This window comes from Bos indicus, chromosome 5 (assembly GCF_029378745.1).
Source record: "Bos indicus isolate NIAB-ARS_2022 breed Sahiwal x Tharparkar chromosome 5, NIAB-ARS_B.indTharparkar_mat_pri_1.0, whole genome shotgun sequence".
Classification (NCBI taxonomy): domain Eukaryota; kingdom Metazoa; phylum Chordata; class Mammalia; order Artiodactyla; family Bovidae; genus Bos; species Bos indicus.
Genome location: NC_091764.1, coordinates 40444213 through 40466180, shown reverse-complemented (window position 1 = coordinate 40466180; position 21968 = coordinate 40444213). Strand labels below are relative to the sequence as shown.

The 21968-nt window shown below is 54.6% G+C and overlaps 1 protein-coding gene across 1 annotated transcript in view; it reads left to right on the top strand.

Moving 5' to 3' along the window:
• Positions 1–21968, top strand: part of LOC109558391 (mucin-19-like) — a gene marked incomplete at its 5' end in the record, with an annotated part of 61311 nt that overhangs the window by 9226 nt on the left and 30117 nt on the right. The window contains 3 exon segments of the mRNA XM_070788754.1: positions 2–3917; positions 3920–9206; positions 9310–21299. Of these exon segments, the coding sequence (XP_070644855.1) occupies positions 2–3917; positions 3920–9206; positions 9310–21299 (21193 nt within the window).

The window sequence follows — 21968 nt, the reverse complement described above, 5'->3', positions numbered from 1 at the left end:
GGGGACCGATGTTCTAAGGTCTGGAGCCAGCTTACCTGTATCCGGAGCAGCAGTGAGCCCTGGATCATCACCAGGGAGGTCCGGAGCAACTGCAGTATCTAGTCAAGGCTCTCAGCCCACTGTCGCATTATCTGGAGCAACAGGGACTAGTGTCGGACCATCGGGCACCCGTTTCTCCTCCTCTGCAATACCGGCAACACCTGGATCAACCACAGGAAGGGCAGCAGGAGCTGGGACCCCGGCTGTAGATTCCCAGCAAACTGCCAGCTTGCCTGCAGCTGCAAGGCCGACCCCACTAGGACCAGGAACCAGTGCGCCTTCAGGTGAAACATCAGAAAGCCGTTCATCAGTACCTGGAGGATCAGAAACCACTCAACAACCTGGCGCAGGTTCAGAGTCCCCCACCCTGTCGCCTGGGGTTACAAGGACGACTGCTCTAAGAGGATCTGAGACCCGTGTACCTTCAACTGGAGTATCAGGCTTGCCTGGCTCAACACAAGGAGGATCCGCAGCGACCGGAGGAAGTGGTGCAGGTTCAGGGCCTACCGCCCCAGTCTCAGGAGAAACAAGGACCAGTGTTATATCAGGAACCAACGTACCTGTCTCTGGAGCACCAGTGACCCCTGGATCATCAGCAGGAAGTTCGGGAGCACCTGGAGCAGGTGGTCCAGGTTCAGAGACAGCTTCCCCATTGTCTGGAGCAGCAGGGACAAGTGCTACAGGATCAGGAACCAGCATCCCTCCATCTGGAGCACCCGTAACCCCTGAACCACCCCTCATAAGCACAGGAGCAAGTGCAGGACCTCCTGCAAGCTCAGAGTCAACCGTCACATTACCTGGAGCAACAGGGACTGATGTTCTAAGATCTGGAACCAGCTTACCTGTATCTGGAGGAGCCGTGACCCCTGCGTCATCACCAGGAGGGTCATCAGCCACTGCAGGACCTGCTGTAGGTTCACAAACAACTGTCCAGGTTTCTGGGGCAACAGGGACCGATGTTCTAAGGTCTGGAGCCAGCTTACCTGTATCCGGAGCAGCAGTGAGCCCTGGATCATCACCAGGACGGTCAAGAGCAACTGCAGTATCTGGTGAAGGCTCTCAGCCCACTGTCGCATTATCTGGAGCAACAGGGACTAGTGCTGGACCATCGGGCACCCGTTCCTCCTCCTCTGCAATACCGGCAACACCTGGATCAACCACAGGAAGGGCAGCAGGAGCTGGGACCCCGGGTGTAGATTCCCAGCAAACTGCCAGCTTGCCTGCAGCTGCAAGGCCGACCCCACTAGGACCAGGAACCAGTGCGCCTTCAGGTGAAACATCAGAAAGCCGTTCATCAGTACCTGGAGGATCAGAAACCACTCAACAACCTGGCGCAGGTTCAGAGTCCCCCACCCTGTCGCCTGGGGTTACAAGGACGACTGCTCTAAGAGGATCTGAGACCCGTGTACCTTCAACTGGAGTATCAGGCTTGCCTGGCTCAACACAAGGAGGATCCGCAGCGACCGGAGGAAGTGGTGCAGGTTCAGGGCCTACCGCCCCAGTCTCAGGAGAAACAAGGACCAGTGTTATATCAGGAACCAACGTACCTGTCTCTGGAGCACCAGTGACCCCTGGATCATCAGCAGGAAGTTCGGGAGCACCTGGAACAGGTGGTCCAGGTTCAGAGACAGCTTCCCCATTGTCTGGAGCAGCAGGGACAAGTGCTACAGGATCAGGAACCAGCATCCCTCCATCTGGAGCACCCGTAACCCCTGAACCACCCCTCATAAGCACAGGAGCAAGTGCAGGACCTCCTGCAAGCTCAGAGTCAACCGTCACATTACCTGGAGCAACAGGGACTGATGTTCTAAGATCTGGAACCAGCTTACCTGTATCTGGAGGAGCCGTGACCCCTGCGTCATCACCAGGAGGGTCATCAGCCACTGCAGGACCTGCTGTAGGTTCACAAACAACTGTCCAGGTTTCTGGGGCAACAGGGACCGATGTTCTAAGGTCTGGAGCCAGCTTACCTGTATCCGGAGCAGCAGTGAGCCCTGGATCATCACCAGGACGGTCAAGAGCAACTGCAGTATCTGGTGAAGGCTCTCAGCCCACTGTCGCATTATCTGGAGCAACAGGGACTAGTGCTGGACCATCGGGCACCCGTTTCACCTCCTCTGCAATACCGGCAACACCTGGATCAACCACAGGAAGGGCAGCAGGAGCTGGGACCCCGGCTGTAGATTCCCAGCAAACTGCCAGCTTGCCTGCAGCTGCAAGGCCGACCCCACTAGGACCAGGAACCAGTGCGCCTTCAGGTGAAACATCAGAAAGCCGTTCATCAGTACCTGGAGGATCAGAAACCACTCAACAACCTGGCGCAGGTTCAGAGTCCCCCACCCTGTCGCCTGGGGTTACAAGGACGACTGCTCTAAGAGGATCTGAGACCCGTGTACCTTCAACTGGAGTATCAGGCTTGCCTGGCTCAACACAAGGAGGATCCGCAGCGACCGGAGGAAGTGGTGCAGGTTCAGGGCCTACCGCCCCAGTCTCAGGAGAAACAAGGACCAGTGTTATATCAGGAACCAACGTACCTGTCTCTGGAGCACCAGTGACCCCTGGATCATCAGCAGGAAGTTCGGGAGCACCTGGAACAGGTGGTCCAGGTTCAGAGACAGCTTCCCCATTGTCTGGAGCAGCAGGGACAAGTGCTACAGGATCAGGAACCAGCATCCCTCCATCTGGAGCACCCGTAACCCCTGAACCACCCCTCATAAGCACAGGAGCAAGTGCAGGACCTCCTGCAAGCTCAGAGTCAACCGTCACATTACCTGGAGCAACAGGGACTGATGTTCTAAGATCTGGAACCAGCTTACCTGTATCTGGAGGAGCCGTGACCCCTGCGTCATCACCAGGAGGGTCATCAGCCACTGCAGGACCTGCTGTAGGTTCACAAACAACTGTCCAGGTTTCTGGGGCAACAGGGACCGATGTTCTAAGGTCTGGAGCCAGCTTACCTGTATCCGGAGCAGCAGTGAGCCCTGGATCATCACCAGGACGGTCAAGAGCAACTGCAGTATCTGGTGAAGGCTCTCAGCCCACTGTCGCATTATCTGGAGCAACAGGGACTAGTGCTGGACCATCGGGCACCCGTTCCACCTCCTCTGCAATACCGGCAACACCTGGATCAACCACAGGAAGGGCAGCAGGAGCTGGGACCCCGGCTGTAGATTCCCAGCAAACTGCCAGCTTGCCTGCAGCTGCAAGGCCGACCCCACTAGGACCAGGAACCAGTGCGCCTTCAGGTGAAACATCAGAAAGCCGTTCATCAGTACCTGGAGGATCAGAAACCACTCAACAACCTGGCGCAGGTTCAGAGTCCCCCACCCTGTCGCCTGGGGTTACAAGGACGACTGCTCTAAGAGGATCTGAGACCCGTGTACCTTCAACTGGAGTATCAGGCTTGCCTGGCTCAACACAAGGAGGATCCGCAGCGACCGGAGGAAGTGGTGCAGGTTCAGGGCCTACCGCCCCAGTCTCAGGAGAAACAAGGACCAGTGTTATATCAGGAACCAACGTACCTGTCTCTGGAGCACCAGTGACCCCTGGATCATCAGCAGGAAGTTCGGGAGCACCTGGAACAGGTGGTCCAGGTTCAGAGACAGCTTCCCCATTGTCTGGAGCAGCAGGGACAAGTGCTACAGGATCAGGAACCAGCATCCCTCCATCTGGAGCACCCGTAACCCCTGAACCACCCCTCATAAGCACAGGAGCAAGTGCAGGACCTCCTGCAAGCTCAGAGTCAACCGTCACATTACCTGGAGCAACAGGGACTGATGTTCTAAGATCTGGAACCAGCTTACCTGTATCTGGAGGAGCCGTGACCCCTGCGTCATCACCAGGAGGGTCATCAGCCACTGCAGGACCTGCTGTAGGTTCACAACAACTGTCCAGGTTTCTGGGGCAACAGGGACCGATGTTCTAAGGTCTGGAGCCAGCTTACCTGTATCCGGAGCAGCAGTGAGCCCTGGATCATCACCAGGACGGTCAAGAGCAACTGCAGTATCTGGTGAAGGCTCTCAGCCCACTGTCGCATTATCTGGAGCAACAGGGACTAGTGTCGGACCATCGGGCACCCGTTCCACCTCCTCTGCAATACCGGCAACACCTGGATCAACCACAGGAAGGGCAGCAGGAGCTGGGACCCCGGCTGTAGATTCCCAGCAAACTGCCAGCTTGCCTGCAGCTGCAAGGCCGACCCCACTAGGACCAGGAACCAGTGCGCCTTCAGGTGAAACATCAGAAAGCCGTTCATCAGTACCTGGAGGATCAGAAACCACTCAACAACCTGGCGCAGGTTCAGAGTCCCCCACCCTGTCGCCTGGGGTTACAAGGACGACTGCTCTAAGAGGATCTGAGACCCGTGTACCTTCAACTGGAGTATCAGGCTTGCCTGGCTCAACACAAGGAGGATCCGCAGCGACCGGAGGAAGTGGTGCAGGTTCAGGGCCTACCGCCCCAGTCTCAGGAGAAACAAGGACCAGTGTTATATCAGGAACCAACGTACCTGTCTCTGGAGCACCAGTGACCCCTGGATCATCAGCAGGAAGTTCGGGAGCACCTGGAACAGGTGGTCCAGGTTCAGAGACAGCTTCCCCATTGTCTGGAGCAGCAGGGACAAGTGCTACAGGATCAGGAACCAGCATCCCTCCATCTGGAGCACCCGTAACCCCTGAACCACCCCTCATAAGCACAGGAGCAAGTGCAGGACCTCCTGCAAGCTCAGAGTCAACCGTCACATTACCTGGAGCAACAGGGACTGATGTTCTAAGATCTGGAACCAGCTTACCTGTATCTGGAGGAGCCGTGACCCCTGCGTCATCACCAGGAGGGTCATCAGCCACTGCAGGACCTGCTGTAGGTTCACAAACAACTGTCCAGGTTTCTGGGGCAACAGGGACCGATGTTCTAAGGTCTGGAGCCAGCTTACCTGTATCCGGAGCAGCAGTGAGCCCTGGATCATCACCAGGACGGTCAAGAGCAACTGCAGTATCTGGTGAAGGCTCTCAGCCCACTGTCGCATTATCTGGAGCAACAGGGACTAGTGCTGGACCATCGGGCACCCGTTTCACCTCCTCTGGAATACCGGCAACACCTGGATCAACCACAGGAAGGGCAGCAGGAGCTGGGACCCCGGCTGTAGATTCCCAGCAAACTGCCAGCTTGCCTGCAGCTGCAAGGCCGACCCCACTAGGACCAGGAACCAGTGCGCCTTCAGGTGAAACATCAGAAAGCCGTTCATCAGTACCTGGAGGATCAGAAACCACTCAACAACCTGGCGCAGGTTCAGAGTCCCCCACCCTGTCGCCTGGGGTTACAAGGACGACTGCTCTAAGAGGATCTGAGACCCGTGTACCTTCAACTGGAGTATCAGGCTTGCCTGGCTCAACACAAGGAGGATCCGCAGCGACCGGAGGAAGTGGTGCAGGTTCAGGGCCTACCGCCCCAGTCTCAGGAGAAACAAGGACCAGTGTTATATCAGGAACCAACGTACCTGTCTCTGGAGCACCAGTGACCCCTGGATCATCAGCAGGAAGTTCGGGAGCACCTGGAGCAGGTGGTCCAGGTTCAGAGACAGCTTCCCCATTGTCTGGAGCAGCAGGGACAAGTGCTACAGGATCAGGAACCAGCATCCCTCCATCTGGAGCACCCGTAACCCCTGAACCACCCCTCATAAGCACAGGAGCAAGTGCAGGACCTCCTGCAAGCTCAGAGTCAACCGTCACATTACCTGGAGCAACAGGGACTGATGTTCTAAGATCTGGAACCAGCTTACCTGTATCTGGAGGAGCCGTGACCCCTGCGTCATCACCAGGAGGGTCATCAGCCACTGCAGGACCTGCTGTAGGTTCACAAACAACTGTCCAGGTTTCTGGGGCAACAGGGACCGATGTTCTAAGGTCTGGAGCCAGCTTACCTGTATCCGGAGCAGCAGTGAGCCCTGGATCATCACCAGGACGGTCAAGAGCAACTGCAGTATCTGGTGAAGGCTCTCAGCCCACTGTCGCATTATCTGGAGCAACAGGGACTAGTGCTGGACCATCGGGCACCCGTTCCACCTCCTCTGCAATACCGGCAACACCTGGATCAACCACAGGAAGGGCAGCAGGAGCTGGGAGCCCGGGTGTAGATTCCCAGCAAACTGCCAGCTTGCCTGCAGCTGCAAGGCCGACCCCACTAGGACCAGGAACCAGTGCGCCTTCAGGTGAAACATCAGAAAGCCGTTCATCAGTACCTGGAGGATCAGAAACCACTCAACAACCTGGCGCAGGTTCAGAGTCCCCCACCCTGTCGCCTGGGGTTACAAGGACGACTGCTCTAAGAGGATCTGAGACCCGTGTACCTTCAACTGGAGTATCAGGCTTGCCTGGCTCAACACAAGGAGGATCCGCAGCGACCGGAGGAAGTGGTGCAGGTTCAGGGCCTACCGCCCCAGTCTCAGGAGAAACAAGGACCAGTGTTATATCAGGAACCAACGTACCTGTCTCTGGAGCACCAGTGACCCCTGGATCATCAGCAGGAAGTTCGGGAGCACCTGGAACAGGTGGTCCAGGTTCAGAGACAGCTTCCCCATTGTCTGGAGCAGCAGGGACAAGTGCTACAGGATCAGGAACCAGCATCCCTCCATCTGGAGCACCCGTAACCCCTGAACCACCCCTCATAAGCACAGGAGCAAGTGCAGGACCTCCTGCAAGCTCAGAGTCAACCGTCACATTACCTGGAGCAACAGGGACTGATGTTCTAAGATCTGGAACCAGCTTACCTGTATCTGGAGGAGCCGTGACCCCTGCGCCATCACCAGGAGGGTCATCAGCAACTGCAGGACCTGGTGTAGGTTCAGCAACAACTGTCCAGGTTTCTGGGGCAACAGGGACCGATGTTCTAAGGTCTGGAGCCAGCTTACCTGTATCCGGAGTAGCAGTGAGCCCTGGATCATCACCAGGACGGTCAAGAGCAACTGCAGTATCTGGTGAAGGCTCTCAGCCCACTGTCGCATTATCTGGAGCAACAGGGACTAGTGCTGGACCATCGGGCACCCGTTCCACCTCCTCTGGAATACCGGCAACACCTGGATCAACCACAGGAAGGGCAGCAGGAGCTGGGACCCCGGCTGTAGATTCCCAGCAAACTGCCAGCTTGCCTGCAGCTGCAAGGCCGACTGAGCTAGGACCAGGAACCAGTGCGCCTTCAGGTGAAACATCAGAAAGCCGTTCATCAGTACCTGGAGGATCAGAAACCACTCAACAACCTGGCGCAGGTTCAGAGTCCCCCACCCTGTCGCCTGGGGTTACAAGGACGACTGCTCTAAGAGGATCTGAGACCCGTGTACCTTCAACTGGAGTATCAGGCTTGCCTGGCTCAACACAAGGAGGATCCGCAGCGACCGGAGGAAGTGGTGCAGGTTCAGGGCCTACCGCCCCAGTCTCAGGAGAAACAAGGACCAGTGTTATATCAGGAACCAACGTACCTGTCTCTGGAGCACCAGTGACCCCTGGATCATCAGCAGGAAGTTCGGGAGCACCTGGAACAGGTGGTCCAGGTTCAGAGACAGCTTCCCCATTGTCTGGAGCAGCAGGGACAAGTGCTACAGGATCAGGAATCAGCATCCCTCCATCTGGAGCACCCGTAACCCCTCAACCACCCCTCATAAGCACAGGAGCAAGTGCAGGACCTCCTGCAAGCTCAGAGTCAACCGTCACATTACCTGGAGCAACAGGGACTGATGTTCTAAGATCTGGAACCAGCTTACCTGTATCTGGAGGAGCCGTGACCCCTGCGTCATCACCAGGAGGGTCATCAGCCACTGCAGGACCTGCTGTAGGTTCACAAACAACTGTCCAGGTTTCTGGGGCAACAGGGACCGATGTTCTAAGGTCTGGAGCCAGCTTACCTGTATCCGGAGCAGCAGTGAGCCCTGGATCATCACCAGGACGGTCAAGAGCAACTGCAGTATCTGGTGAAGGCTCTCAGCCCACTGTCGCATTATCTGGAGCAACAGGGACTAGTGCTGGACCATCGGGCACCCGTTTCACCTCCTCTGGAATACCGGCAACACCTGGATCAACCACAGGAAGGGCAGCAGGAGCTGGGACCCCGGGTGTAGATTCCCAGCAAACTGCCAGCTTGCCTGCAGCTGCAAGGCCGACCCCACTAGGACCAGGAACCAGTGCGCCTTCAGGTGAAACATCAGAAAGCCGTTCATCAGTACCTGGAGGATCAGAAACCACTCAACAACCTGGCGCAGGTTCAGAGTCCCCCACCCTGTCGCCTGGGGTTACAAGGACGACTGCTCTAAGAGGATCTGAGACCCGTGTACCTTCAACTGGAGTATCAGGCTTGCCTGGCTCAACACAAGGAGGATCCGCAGCGACCGGAGGAAGTGGTGCAGGTTCAGGGCCTACCGCCCCAGTCTCAGGAGAAACAAGGACCAGTGTTATATCAGGAACCAACGTACCTGTCTCTGGAGCACCAGTGACCCCTGGATCATCAGCAGGAAGTTCGGGAGCACCTGGAGCAGGTGGTCCAGGTTCAGAGACAGCTTCCCCATTGTCTGGAGCAGCAGGGACAAGTGCTACAGGATCAGGAACCAGCATCCCTCCATCTGGAGCACCCGTAACCCCTGAACCACCCCTCATAAGCACAGGAGCAAGTGCAGGACCTCCTGCAAGCTCAGAGTCAACCGTCACATTACCTGGAGCAACAGGGACTGATGTTCTAAGATCTGGAACCAGCTTACCTGTATCTGGAGGAGCCGTGACCCCTGCGCCATCACCAGGAGGGTCATCAGCAACTGCAGGACCTGGTGTAGGTTCAGCAACAACTGTCCAGGCTTCTGGGGCAACAGGGGCTGATGTTCTAAGATCTGGAACCAGCTTACCTGTATCCGGAGTAGCAGTGAGCCCTGGATCATCACCAGGGAGGTCCGGAGCAACTGCAGTATCTAGTCAAGGCTCTCAGCCCACTGTCGCATTATCTGGAGCAAGAGGGACTAGTGTCGGACCATCGGGCACCCGTTTCTCCTCCTCTGCAATACCGGCAACACCTGGATCAACCACAGGAAGGGCAGCAGGAGCTGGGACCCCGGCTGTAGATTCCCAGCAAACTGCCAGCTTGCCTGCAGCTGCAAGGCCGACCTGCGCTAGGACCAGGAACCAGTGCGCCTTCAGGTGAAACATCAGAAAGCCGTTCATCAGTACCTGGAGGATCAGAAACCACTCAACAACCTGGCGCAGGTTCAGAGTCCCCCACCCTGTCGCCTGGGGTTACAAGGACGACTGCTCTAAGAGGATCTGAGACCCGTGTACCTTCAACTGGAGTATCAGGCTTGCCTGGCTCAACACAAGGAGGATCCGCAGCGACCGGAGGAAGTGGTGCAGGTTCAGGGCCTACCGCCCCAGTCTCAGGAGAAACAAGGACCAGTGTTATATCAGGAACCAACGTACCTGTCTCTGGAGCACCAGTGACCCCTGGATCATCAGCAGGAAGTTCGGGAGCACCTGGAACAGGTGGTCCAGGTTCAGAGACAGCTTCCCCATTGTCTGGAGCAGCAGGGACAAGTGCTACAGGATCAGGAACCAGCATCCCTCCATCTGGAGCACCCGTAACCCCTGAACCACCCCTCATAAGCACAGGAGCAAGTGCAGGACCTCCTGCAAGCTCAGAGTCAACCGTCACATTACCTGGAGCAACAGGGACTGATGTTCTAAGATCTGGAACCAGCTTACCTGTATCTGGAGGAGCCGTGACCCCTGCGTCATCACCAGGAGGGTCATCAGCCACTGCAGGACCTGCTGTAGGTTCACAAACAACTGTCCAGGTTTCTGGGGCAACAGGGACCGATGTTCTAAGGTCTGGAGCCAGCTTACCTGTATCCGGAGCAGCAGTGAGCCCTGGATCATCACCAGGACGGTCAAGAGCAACTGCAGTATCTGGTGAAGGCTCTCAGCCCACTGTCGCATTATCTGGAGCAACAGGGACTAGTGCTGGACCATCGGGCACCCGTTCCACCTCCTCTGCAATACCGGCAACACCTGGATCAACCACAGGAAGGGCAGCAGGAGCTGGGACCCCGGCTGTAGATTCCCAGCAAACTGCCAGCTTGCCTGCAGCTGCAAGGCCGACCCCACTAGGACCAGGAACCAGTGCGCCTTCAGGTGAAACATCAGAAAGCCGTTCATCAGTACCTGGAGGATCAGAAACCACTCAACAACCTGGCGCAGGTTCAGAGTCCCCCACCCTGTCGCCTGGGGTTACAAGGACGACTGCTCTAAGAGGATCTGAGACCCGTGTACCTTCAACTGGAGTATCAGGCTTGCCTGGCTCAACACAAGGAGGATCCGCAGCGACCGGAGGAAGTGGTGCAGGTTCAGGGCCTACCGCCCCAGTCTCAGGAGAAACAAGGACCAGTGTTATATCAGGAACCAACGTACCTGTCTCTGGAGCACCAGTGACCCCTGGATCATCAGCAGGAAGTTCGGGAGCACCTGGAGCAGGTGGTCCAGGTTCAGAGACAGCTTCCCCATTGTCTGGAGCAGCAGGGACAAGTGCTACAGGATCAGGAACCAGCATCCCTCCATCTGGAGCACCCGTAACCCCTGAACCACCCCTCATAAGCACAGGAGCAAGTGCAGGACCTCCTGCAAGCTCAGAGTCAACCGTCACATTACCTGGAGCAACAGGGACTGATGTTCTAAGATCTGGAACCAGCTTACCTGTATCTGGAGGAGCCGTGACCCCTGCGCCATCACCAGGAGGGTCATCAGCAACTGCAGGACCTGGTGTAGGTTCAGCAACAACTGTCCAGGCTTCTGGGGCAACAGGGGCTGATGTTCTAAGATCTGGAACCAGCTTACCTGTATCCGGAGTAGCAGTGAGCCCTGGATCATCACCAGGGAGGTCCGGAGCAACTGCAGTATCTAGTCAAGGCTCTCAGCCCACTGTCGCATTATCTGGAGCAACAGGGACTAGTGTCGGACCATCGGGCACCCGTTTCTCCTCCTCTGCAATACCGGCAACACCTGGATCAACCACAGGAAGGGCAGCAGGAGCTGGGACCCCGGGTGTAGATTCCCAGCAAACTGCCAGCTTGCCTGCAGCTGCAAGGCCGACTGCGCTAGGACCAGGAACCAGTGCGCCTTCAGGTGAAACATCAGAAAGCCGTTCATCAGTACCTGGAGGATCAGAAACCACTCAACAACCTGGCGCAGGTTCAGAGTCCCCCACCCTGGCGCCTGGGGTTACAAGGACGACTGCTCTAAGAGGATCTGAGACCCGTGTACCTTCAACTGGAGTATCGGGCTTGCCTGGCTCAACACAAAGAGGATCCGCAGCGACCGGAGGAAGTGGTGCAGGTTCAGGGCCTACCGCCCCAGTCTCAGGAGAAACAAGGACCAGTGTTATATCAGGAACCAACGTACCTGTCTCTGGAGCACCAGTGACCCCTGGATCATCAGCAGGAAGTTCGGGAGCACCTGGAGCAGGTGGTCCAGGTTCAGAGACAGCTTCCCCATTGTCTGGAGCAGCAGGGACAAGTGCTACAGGATCAGGAACCAGCATCCCTCCATCTGGAGCACCCGTAACCCCTCAACCACCCCTCATAAGCACAGGAGCAAGTGCAGGACCTCCTGCAAGCTCAGAGTCAACCGTCACATTACCTGGAGCAACAGGGACTGATGTTCTAAGATCTGGAACCAGCTTACCTGTACCTGGACGAGCCGTGACCCCTGCGCCATCACCAGGAGGGTCATCAGCAACTGCAGGACCTGGTGTAGGTTCAGCAACAACTGTCCAGGCTTCTGGGGCAACAGGGGCTGATGTTCTAAGATCTGGAACCAGCTTACCTGTATCCGGAGTAGCAGTGAGCCCTGGATCATCACCAGGGAGGTCCGGAGCAACTGCAGTATCTAGTCAAGGCTCTCAGCCCACTGTCGCATTATCTGGAGCAACAGGGACTAGTGTCGGACCATCGGGCACCCGTTTCTCCTCCTCTGCAATACCGGCAACACCTGGATCAACCACAGGAAGGGCAGCAGGAGCTGGGACCCCGGCTGTAGATTCCCAGCAAACTGCCAGCTTGCCTGCAGCTGCAAGGCCGACTGCGCTAGGACCAGGAACCAGTGCGCCTTCGGGTGAAACATCAGAAAGCCGTTCATCAGTACCTGGAGGATCAGAAACCACTCAACAACCTGGCGCAGGTTCAGAGTCCCACACCCTGTCGCCTGGGGTTACAAGGACGACTGCTCTAAGAGGATCTGAGACCCGTGTACCTTCAACTGGAGTATCAGGCTTGCCTGGCTCAACACAAGGAGGATCCGCAGCGACCGGAGGAAGTGGTGCAGGTTCAGGGCCTACCGCCCCAGTCTCAGGAGAAACAAGGACCAGTGTTATATCAGGAACCAACGTACCTGTCTCTGGAGCACCAGTGACCCCTGGATCATCAGCAGGAAGTTCGGGAGCACCTGGAACAGGTGGTCCAGGTTCAGAGACAGCTTCCCCATTGTCTGGAGCAGCAGGGACAAGTGCTACAGGATCAGGAATCAGCATCCCTCCATCTGGAGCACCCGTAACCCCTCAACCACCCCTCATAAGCACAGGAGCAAGTGCAGGACCTCCTGCAAGCTCAGAGTCAACCGTCACATTACCTGGAGCAACAGGGACTGATGTTCTAAGATCTGGAACCAGCTTACCTGTATCTGGAGGAGCCGTGACCCCTGCGTCATCACCAGGAGGGTCATCAGCCACTGCAGGACCTGCTGTAGGTTCACAAACAACTGTCCAGGTTTCTGGGGCAACAGGGACCGATGTTCTAAGGTCTGGAGCCAGCTTACCTGTATCCGGAGCAGCAGTGAGCCCTGGATCATCACCAGGACGGTCAAGAGCAACTGCAGTATCTGGTGAAGGCTCTCAGCCCACTGTCGCATTATCTGGAGCAACAGGGACTAGTGCTGGACCATCGGGCACCCGTTTCACCTCCTCTGGAATACCGGCAACACCTGGATCAACCACAGGAAGGGCAGCAGGAGCTGGGACCCCGGCTGTAGATTCCCAGCAAACTGCCAGCTTGCCTGCAGCTGCAAGGCCGACCCCACTAGGACCAGGAACCAGTGCGCCTTCAGGTGAAACATCAGAAAGCCGTTCATCAGTACCTGGAGGATCAGAAACCACTCAACAACCTGGCGCAGGTTCAGAGTCCCCCACCCTGTCGCCTGGGGTTACAAGGACGACTGCTCTAAGAGGATCTGAGACCCGTGTACCTTCAACTGGAGTATCAGGCTTGCCTGGCTCAACACAAGGAGGATCCGCAGCGACCGGAGGAAGTGGTGCAGGTTCAGGGCCTACCGCCCCAGTCTCAGGAGAAACAAGGACCAGTGTTATATCAGGAACCAACGTACCTGTCTCTGGAGCACCAGTGACCCCTGGATCATCAGCAGGAAGTTCGGGAGCACCTGGAGCAGGTGGTCCAGGTTCAGAGACAGCTTCCCCATTGTCTGGAGCAGCAGGGACAAGTGCTACAGGATCAGGAACCAGCATCCCTCCATCTGGAGCACCCGTTACCCCTGAACCACCCCTCATAAGCACAGGAGCAAGTGCAGGACCTCCTGCAAGCTCAGAGTCAACCGTCACATTACCTGGAGCAACAGGGACTGATGTTCTAAGATCTGGAACCAGCTTACCTGTATCTGGAGGAGCCGTGACCCCTGCGCCATCACCAGGAGGGTCATCAGCAACTGCAGGACCTGGTGTAGGTTCAGCAACAACTGTCCAGGCTTCTGGGGCAACAGGGGCTGATGTTCTAAGATCTGGAACCAGCTTACCTGTATCCGGAGTAGCAGTGAGCCCTGGATCATCACCAGGGAGGTCCGGAGCAACTGCAGTATCTAGTCAAGGCTCTCAGCCCACTGTCGCATTATCTGGAGCAAGAGGGACTAGTGTCGGACCATCGGGCACCCGTTTCTCCTCCTCTGCAATACCGGCAACACCTGGATCAACCACAGGAAGGGCAGCAGGAGCTGGGACCCCGGGTGTAGATTCCCAGCAAACTGCCAGCTTGCCTGCAGCTGCAAGGCCGACTGCGCTAGGACCAGGAACCAGTGCGCCTTCAGGTGAAACATCAGAAAGCCGTTCATCAGTACCTGGAGGATCAGAAACCACTCAACAACCTGGCGCAGGTTCAGAGTCCCCCACCCTGTCGCCTGGGGTTACAAGGACGACTGCTCTAAGAGGATCTGAGACCCGTGTACCTTCAACTGGAGTATCAGGCTTGCCTGGCTCAACACAAGGAGGATCCGCAGCGACCGGAGGAAGTGGTGCAGGTTCAGGGCCTACCGCCCCAGTCTCAGGAGAAACAAGGACCAGTGTTATATCAGGAACCAACGTACCTGTCTCTGGAGCACCAGTGACCCCTGGATCATCAGCAGGAAGTTCGGGAGCACCTGGAACAGGTGGTCCAGGTTCAGAGACAGCTTCCCCATTGTCTGGAGCAGCAGGGACAAGTGCTACAGGATCAGGAACCAGCATCCCTCCATCTGGAGCACCCGTAACCCCTGAACCACCCCTCATAAGCACAGGAGCAAGTGCAGGACCTCCTGCAAGCTCAGAGTCAACCGTCACATTACCTGGAGCAACAGGGACTGATGTTCTAAGATCTGGAACCAGCTTACCTGTATCTGGAGGAGCCGTGACCCCTGCGTCATCACCAGGAGGGTCATCAGCCACTGCAGGACCTGCTGTAGGTTCACAAACAACTGTCCAGGTTTCTGGGGCAACAGGGACCGATGTTCTAAGGTCTGGAGCCAGCTTACCTGTATCCGGAGCAGCAGTGAGCCCTGGATCATCACCAGGACGGTCAAGAGCAACTGCAGTATCTGGTGAAGGCTCTCAGCCCACTGTCGCATTATCTGGAGCAACAGGGACTAGTGCTGGACCATCGGGCACCCGTTCCACCTCCTCTGCAATACCAGCAACACCTGGATCAACCACAGGAAGGGCAGCAGGAGCTGGGACCCCGGCTGTAGATACCCAGCAAACTGCCAGCTTGCCTGCAGCTGCAAGGCCGACCCCACTAGGACCAGGAACCAGTGCGCCTTCAGGTGAAACATCAGAAAGCGGTTCATCAGTACCTGGAGGATCAGAAACCACTCAACAACCTGGCGCAGGTTCAGAGTCCCCCACCCTGTCGCCTGGGGTTACAAGGACGACTGCTCTAAGAGGATCTGAGACCCGTGTACCTTCAACTGGAGTATCAGGCTTGCATGGCTCAACACAAGGAGGATCCGCAGCGACCGGAGGAAGTGGTGCAGGTTCAGGGCCTACCGCCCCAGTCTCAGGAGAAACAAGGACCAGTGTTATATCAGGAACCAACGTACCTGTCTCTGGAGCACCAGTGACCCCTGGATCATCAGCAGGAAGTTCGGGAGCACCTGGAGCAGGTGGTCCAGGTTCAGAGACAGCTTCCCCATTGTCTGGAGCAGCAGGGACAAGTGCTACAGGATCAGGAACCAGCATCCCTCCATCTGGAGCACCCGTAACCACTCAACCACCCCTCATAAGCACAGGAGCAAGTGCAGGACCTCCTGCAAGCTCAGAGTCAACCGTCACATTACCTGGAGCAACAGGGACTGATGTTCTAAGATCTGGAACCAGCTTACCTGTATCTGGAGGAGCCGTGACCCCTGCGTCATCACCAGGAGGGTCATCAGCCACTGCAGGACCTGCTGTAGGTTCGCAAACAACTGTCCAGGTTTCTGGGGCAACAGGGACCGATGTTCTAAGGTCTGGAGCCAGCTTACCTGTATCCGGAGCAGCAGTGAGCCCTGGATCATCACCAGGACGGTCAAGAGCAACTGCAGTATCTGGTGAAGGCTCTCAGCCCACTGTCGCATTATCTGGAGCAACAGGGACTAGTGCTGGACCATCGGGCACCCGTTCCACCTCCTCTGCAATACCGGCAACACCTGGATCAACCACAGGAAGGGCAGCAGGAGCTGGGACCCCGGGTGTAGATTCCCAGCAAACTGCCAGCTTGCCTGCAGCTGCAAGGCCGACTGAGCTAGGACCAGGAACCAGTGCGCCTTCAGGTGAAACATCAGAAAGCCGTTCATCAGTACCTGGAGGATCAGAAACCACTCAACAACCTGGCGCAGGTTCAGAGTCCCCCACCCTGGCGCCTGGGGTTACAAGGACGACTGCTCTAAGAGGATCTGAGACCCGTGTACCTTCAACTGGAGTATCAGGCTTGCCTGGCTCAACACAAGGAGGATCCACAGCGACCGGAGGAAGTGGTGCAGGTTCAGGGCCTACCGCCCCAGTCTCAGGAGAAACAAGGACCAGTGTTATATCAGGAACCAACGTACCTGTCTCTGGAGCACCAGTGACCCCTGGATCATCAGCAGGAAGTTCGGGAGCACCTGGAGCAGGTGGTCCAGGTTCAGAGACAGCTTCCCCATTGTCTGGAGCAGCAGGGACAAGTGCTACAGGATCAGGAACCAGCATCCCTCCATCTGGAGCACCCGTAACCCCTGAACCACCCCTCATAAGCACAGGAGCAAGTGCAGGACCTCCTGCAAGCTCAGAGTCAACCGTCACATTACCTGGAGCAACAGGGACTGATGTTCTAAGATCTGGAACCAGCTTACCTGTATCTGGAGGAGCCGTGACCCCTGCGCCATCACCAGGAGGGTCATCAGCAACTGCAGGACCTGGTGTAGGTTCAGCAACAACTGTCCAGGCTTCTGGGGCAACAGGGGCTGATGTTCTAAGATCTGGAACCAGCTTACCTGTATCCGGAGTAGCAGTGAGCCCTGGATCATCACCAGGGAGGTCCGGAGCAACTGCAGTATCTAGTCAAGGCTCTCAGCCCACTGTCGCATTATCTGGAGCAAGAGGGACTAGTGTCGGACCATCGGGCACCCGTTTCTCCTCCTCTGCAATACCGGCAACACCTGGATCAACCACAGGAAGGGCAGCAGGAGCTGGGACCCCGGGTGTAGATTCCCAGCAAACTGCCAGCTTGCCTGCAGCTGCAAGGCCGACTGCGCTAGGACCAGGAACCAGTGCGCCTTCAGGTGAAACATCAGAAAGCCGTTCATCAGTACCTGGAGGATCAGAAACCACTCAACAACCTGGGGCAGGTTCAGAGTCCCCCACCCTGTCGCCTGGGGTTACAAGGACGACTGCTCTAAGAGGATCTGAGACCCGTGTACCTTCAACTGGAGTATCAGGCTTGCCTGGCTCAACACAAGGAGGATCCACAGCGACCGGAGGAAGTGGTGCAGGTTCAGGGCCTACCACCCCAGTCTCAGGAGAAACAAGGACCAGTGTTATATCAGGAACCAACGTACCTGTCTCTGGAGCACCAGTGACCCCTGGATCATCAGCAGGAATTTCGGGAGCACCTGGAACAGGTGGTCCAGGTTCAGAGACAGCTTCCCCATTGTCTGGAGCAGCAGGGACAAGTGCTACAGGATCAGGAACCAGCATCCCTCCATCTGGAGCACCCGTAACCCCTGAACCACCCCTCATAAGCACAGGAGCAAGTGCAGGACCTCCTGCAAGCTCAGAGTCAACCGTCACATTACCTGGAGCAACAGGGACTGATGTTCTAAGATCTGGAACCAGCTTACCTGTATCTGGAGGAGCCGTGACCCCTGCGTCATCACCAGGAGGCTCATCAGCCACTGCAGGACCTGCTGTAGGTTCACAAACAACTGTCCAGGTTTCTGGGGCAACAGGGACCGATGTTCTAAGGTCTGGAGCCAGCTTACCTGTATCCGGAGCAGCAGTGAGCCCTGGATCATCACCAGGATGGTCAAGAGCAACTGCAGTATCTGGTGAAGGCTCTCAGCCCACTGTCGCATTATCCGGAGCAACAGGGACTAGTGCTGGACCATCGGGCACCCGTTCCACCTCCTCTGGAATACCGGCAACACCTGGATCAACCACAGGAAGGGCAGCAGGAGCTGGGACCCCGGCTGTAGATTCCCAGCAAACTGCCAGCTTGCCTGCAGCTGCAAGCCGGACCCCACTAGGACCAGGAACCAGTGCGCCTTCAGGTGAAACATCAGAAAGCCGTTCATCAGTACCTGGAGGATCAGAAACCACTCAACAACCTGGCGCAGGATCAGAGTCCCCCACCCTGTCGCCTGGGGTTACAAGGACGATTGCTCTAAGAGGATCTGAGACCCGTGTACCTTCAGCTGGTGTATCAGGCTTGCCTGGCTCAACACAAGGAGGATCCGCAGCGACCGGAGGAAGTGGTGCAGGTTCAGGGCCTACCGCCCCAGTCTCAGGAGAAACAAGGACCAGTGTTATATCAGGAACCAACGTACCTGTCTCTGGAGCACCAGTGACCCCTGGATCATCAGCAGGAAGTTCGGGAGCACCTGGAGCAGGTGGTCCAGGTTCAGAGACAGCTTCCCCATTGTCTGGAGCAGCAGGGACAAGTGCTACAGGATCAGGAACCAGCATCCCTCCATCTGGAGCACCCGTAACCCCTGAACCACCCCTCATAAGCACAGGAGCAAGTGCAGGACCTCCTGCAAGCTCAGAGTCAACCGTCACATTACCTGGAGCAACAGGGACTGATGTTCTAAGATCTGGAACCAGCTTACCTGTATCTGGAGGAGCCGTGACCCCTGCGCCATCACCAGGAGGGTCATCAGCCACTGCAGGACCTGCTGTAGGTTCACAAACAACTGTCCAGGTTTCTGGGGCATTTGCGACTCATGTTAAAGCATCAAATACAAATGGATCCTCAGCTGAAATCTCAGAGACAACTGGAGCAACAGCTGGCCTTACCTTAACCTCTGAGACATCTATTGTCAGTTCTGCAACACGTGCACCATCATCTGCAGTGACAAGAGCACCAGTAACTTATGATGTTGTTTCTGGGATAAGTCATTCGTCATCTGGAAGATCAAGGACCATTGTTATAGGATCACCATCAAGTGTATCATCAGCTGAACCAATAGCACCTTCTTTGTCAACAGATGGACTAGAAGGAACAACTAAAATCTCTGATGTAGATGCCAGGACAATTAGACCATCATATGGAGCATTAGGAGCAACTGGATCATCCATTGGTGAAATTGGAACCACTAGCACATCACCTGAGTTTACAGAAACCAGTAGCTTTTCTGTTGTTGGTTTACGGACAACTAGGCCATCATCTGGAGAAACAGGGACAACTCTTATTGAGTCTAGTACTAGTGCATCATCAAGTGAAGAATCAGGGACAACTGGATCGATAGCTGGACTAAGGAGAACAAATAGAATCTCCCTTATACGTTCAGGAACAACTAGACCATCATCTGGAGAAACAGAGACCACTGTTATTGAATCTAGAGTTAGTGGATCATCAGATGAAGGATTAGGAACAATTGGATCAACAGCTGGACTGATGAGAACCACTAGAATCTCTGTTGTAGTTTCAGGGACAACTGGACCATCATCTGGTGAAACGGGATCTGCTGTTTCTGAATTTAGGACTAGCGGATCATTAGGTAAAGGATCAGAGACAACTGTATCAACACCTGGATTGGCCAGAATGACTAGAATCTCATTTGGAGGTTCACGGACAACTAGACAATCATCTGGAGAAACAGGGACCACTGTTATTGAATCCAGAACTAGTGGTTCACCAAGTGAAGGATTAGGGAGAACTGGATCAACAGCTGGACTGACAAGAACCACTATCATTTCAGTTGTAGGTTCAGGGACAACTGAACCATCATCTAGAGAAACAGAAACCACTGTTACTGAATCTAGGAATAATGGATCACTAGGCGAAGGGTCAGGGACAACTGGATCAATAGCTGGACTGACGAGAACCACTAGAATCTCTGTAGTAGGCTCAGGAACAACTAGACCATCATCTGGAGAAACAAGGACCACTGTTATTGAATCAATAACACGTAGAACTTCAGCTGAAGGATCACAAACAACTGGATCAGCCGTTGGACTGATAACAGCTACTAGAATATCTAGTGCTGATTTACAAACACTTGGTCCATTATCTGGAGAAACAAGGACCACTGTTATAGGATCAGGAACAAGTGGAAAATCGGGTGAAGTATCAGGGTTAACTCGATCACCTGCTGAACGGACTACAACCACTAGGATTTCTCATGTAGCTTCAGGAACAAGTGCACCATCATCTGGAATGACAAGGACAACTGTAACATCTGGTGTAGCTTCAAGGACAAGTGGACTATCATCTGGAGAAAAAGGGACCAGTGTTACTGAAACAAGAACCAGTGGATCATCAATTGAAGGATCACAGACAACTAGAACAGCAGATAGACTGACAATGACTACCAGAACATCTGTTGTAGTTTCAGGAACAGATGCACCATCATCTGGAACATCAGGGACGATTAGGTCATCAGTTGACCTGACTGGAACAACTAAAGTCTCTGTTATAGGTGAAGGAACAATAGAACCATCAACTGTAGAATTGTGGACAACTGAGCCCAGAGATTTAGGTTCATCAACCACTGTATTTTCAGCTGGTGCTATAGGAACCACTAGACCTGGAACATCAGGGGCAAGTAGACCGTCTGTTGTAGGTTCAGAGACAGCTGGTCCATTATCTGCAAAAACAGAGACCACTGTTATAAGATCAGGATCAAGTGGATCTTCACTTGAAGGAAGAGGGACATCTGGATCAACAGATGGACTGACAGGAACTACTACAATCTCTTTTGTAGGCTTAGGAACAACTGGACCATCAGCCAGAGGATCAAGGCCAACTGGGAAAGGAGATATAAGATCATCAACCACTGTATCGTCAGTTGATGCTACAGGGAACATTAGATCTGGAGGATCAGGCACAACTGGACCATCTATTGTAGGTTCAGAGACAGTTGGACCATCATCTGGAGAAGCAGGGACCACTGTTACAGGATCAGGAACAAGTGGAAAATCAGCTGAAAGATTAGGGACAACTGTATCAACAGACAGATTGAGAAGAACCACTAGAATCTCTCTCGTAAGTTTAGGCACTACAGGACCGTCATCTGGGGTGATGAGGACAACACAAACATCTATTGTAGGTTTAGAGACAACTAGGTCATCAACTGGAGTATTAGTGACAACTAGCACCTCAGCTGAAAGTTTGAGGACAACTGGCCCATCACCTGGAGGATTATGGACAACTGGGACATCAGTTGAAGGGTCCGAGACAACTGGGTCATCAACTGGTAAAATCACAGGAGCCAGGAGAACAACTTGGGAGTCAGGAAGTGAAGTTGCCACATATGAAGGCAAGTCAATTTAGCCATATTTAAGCAATAATATTCCCAGATGGTGCTGGTGGTAAAGAACCTGCCTGCCAATGCAGGAGACATGAGATGTGGGTTTGATCCCTGGGTTGGTAAGATTCCCCTGGAGGAGGAAATGGCCACCCACTCCAGTATTCTTGTCTGGAGAATCCACATGGACAGAGGAGCCTGGCAGGCTACAGTCCATGGGGTTGCAAAGAGCTGGACATGACTGCTACTGGTAAGTAAGCAGGGGATGCCAGATGTGTTTTTTGGACTTTTTTCATGCTCACTGGCTATTTAAAACTGCAAAAGTAATTAATCTCCAATTAAAATAAATTTATATTAAAAATAATAAAATGCAAAATAATTAATAATAATTCCAATTAAACAATACAATGCTCTTAAATATACTGTCTAATTTAAATATTTAAATAAGTATTGCTATCTCATTTTACTCATGAAGAACTTAGAAAAGATATTATATGGTCCAAGCTCTACAGCAAATAAATAGTGAAGACAATGTTTCTATCCATTGTTTGCTGACTCAAAGTCTGTTCTTTACCACAAGGGCATCTTCCACTAAGGCAAATATACAATGATCTTTAGTTATCCATTAATAATATTTACAAAGCTTAAATTTCCCCATTTCTAACTGTACATAAGAACTAC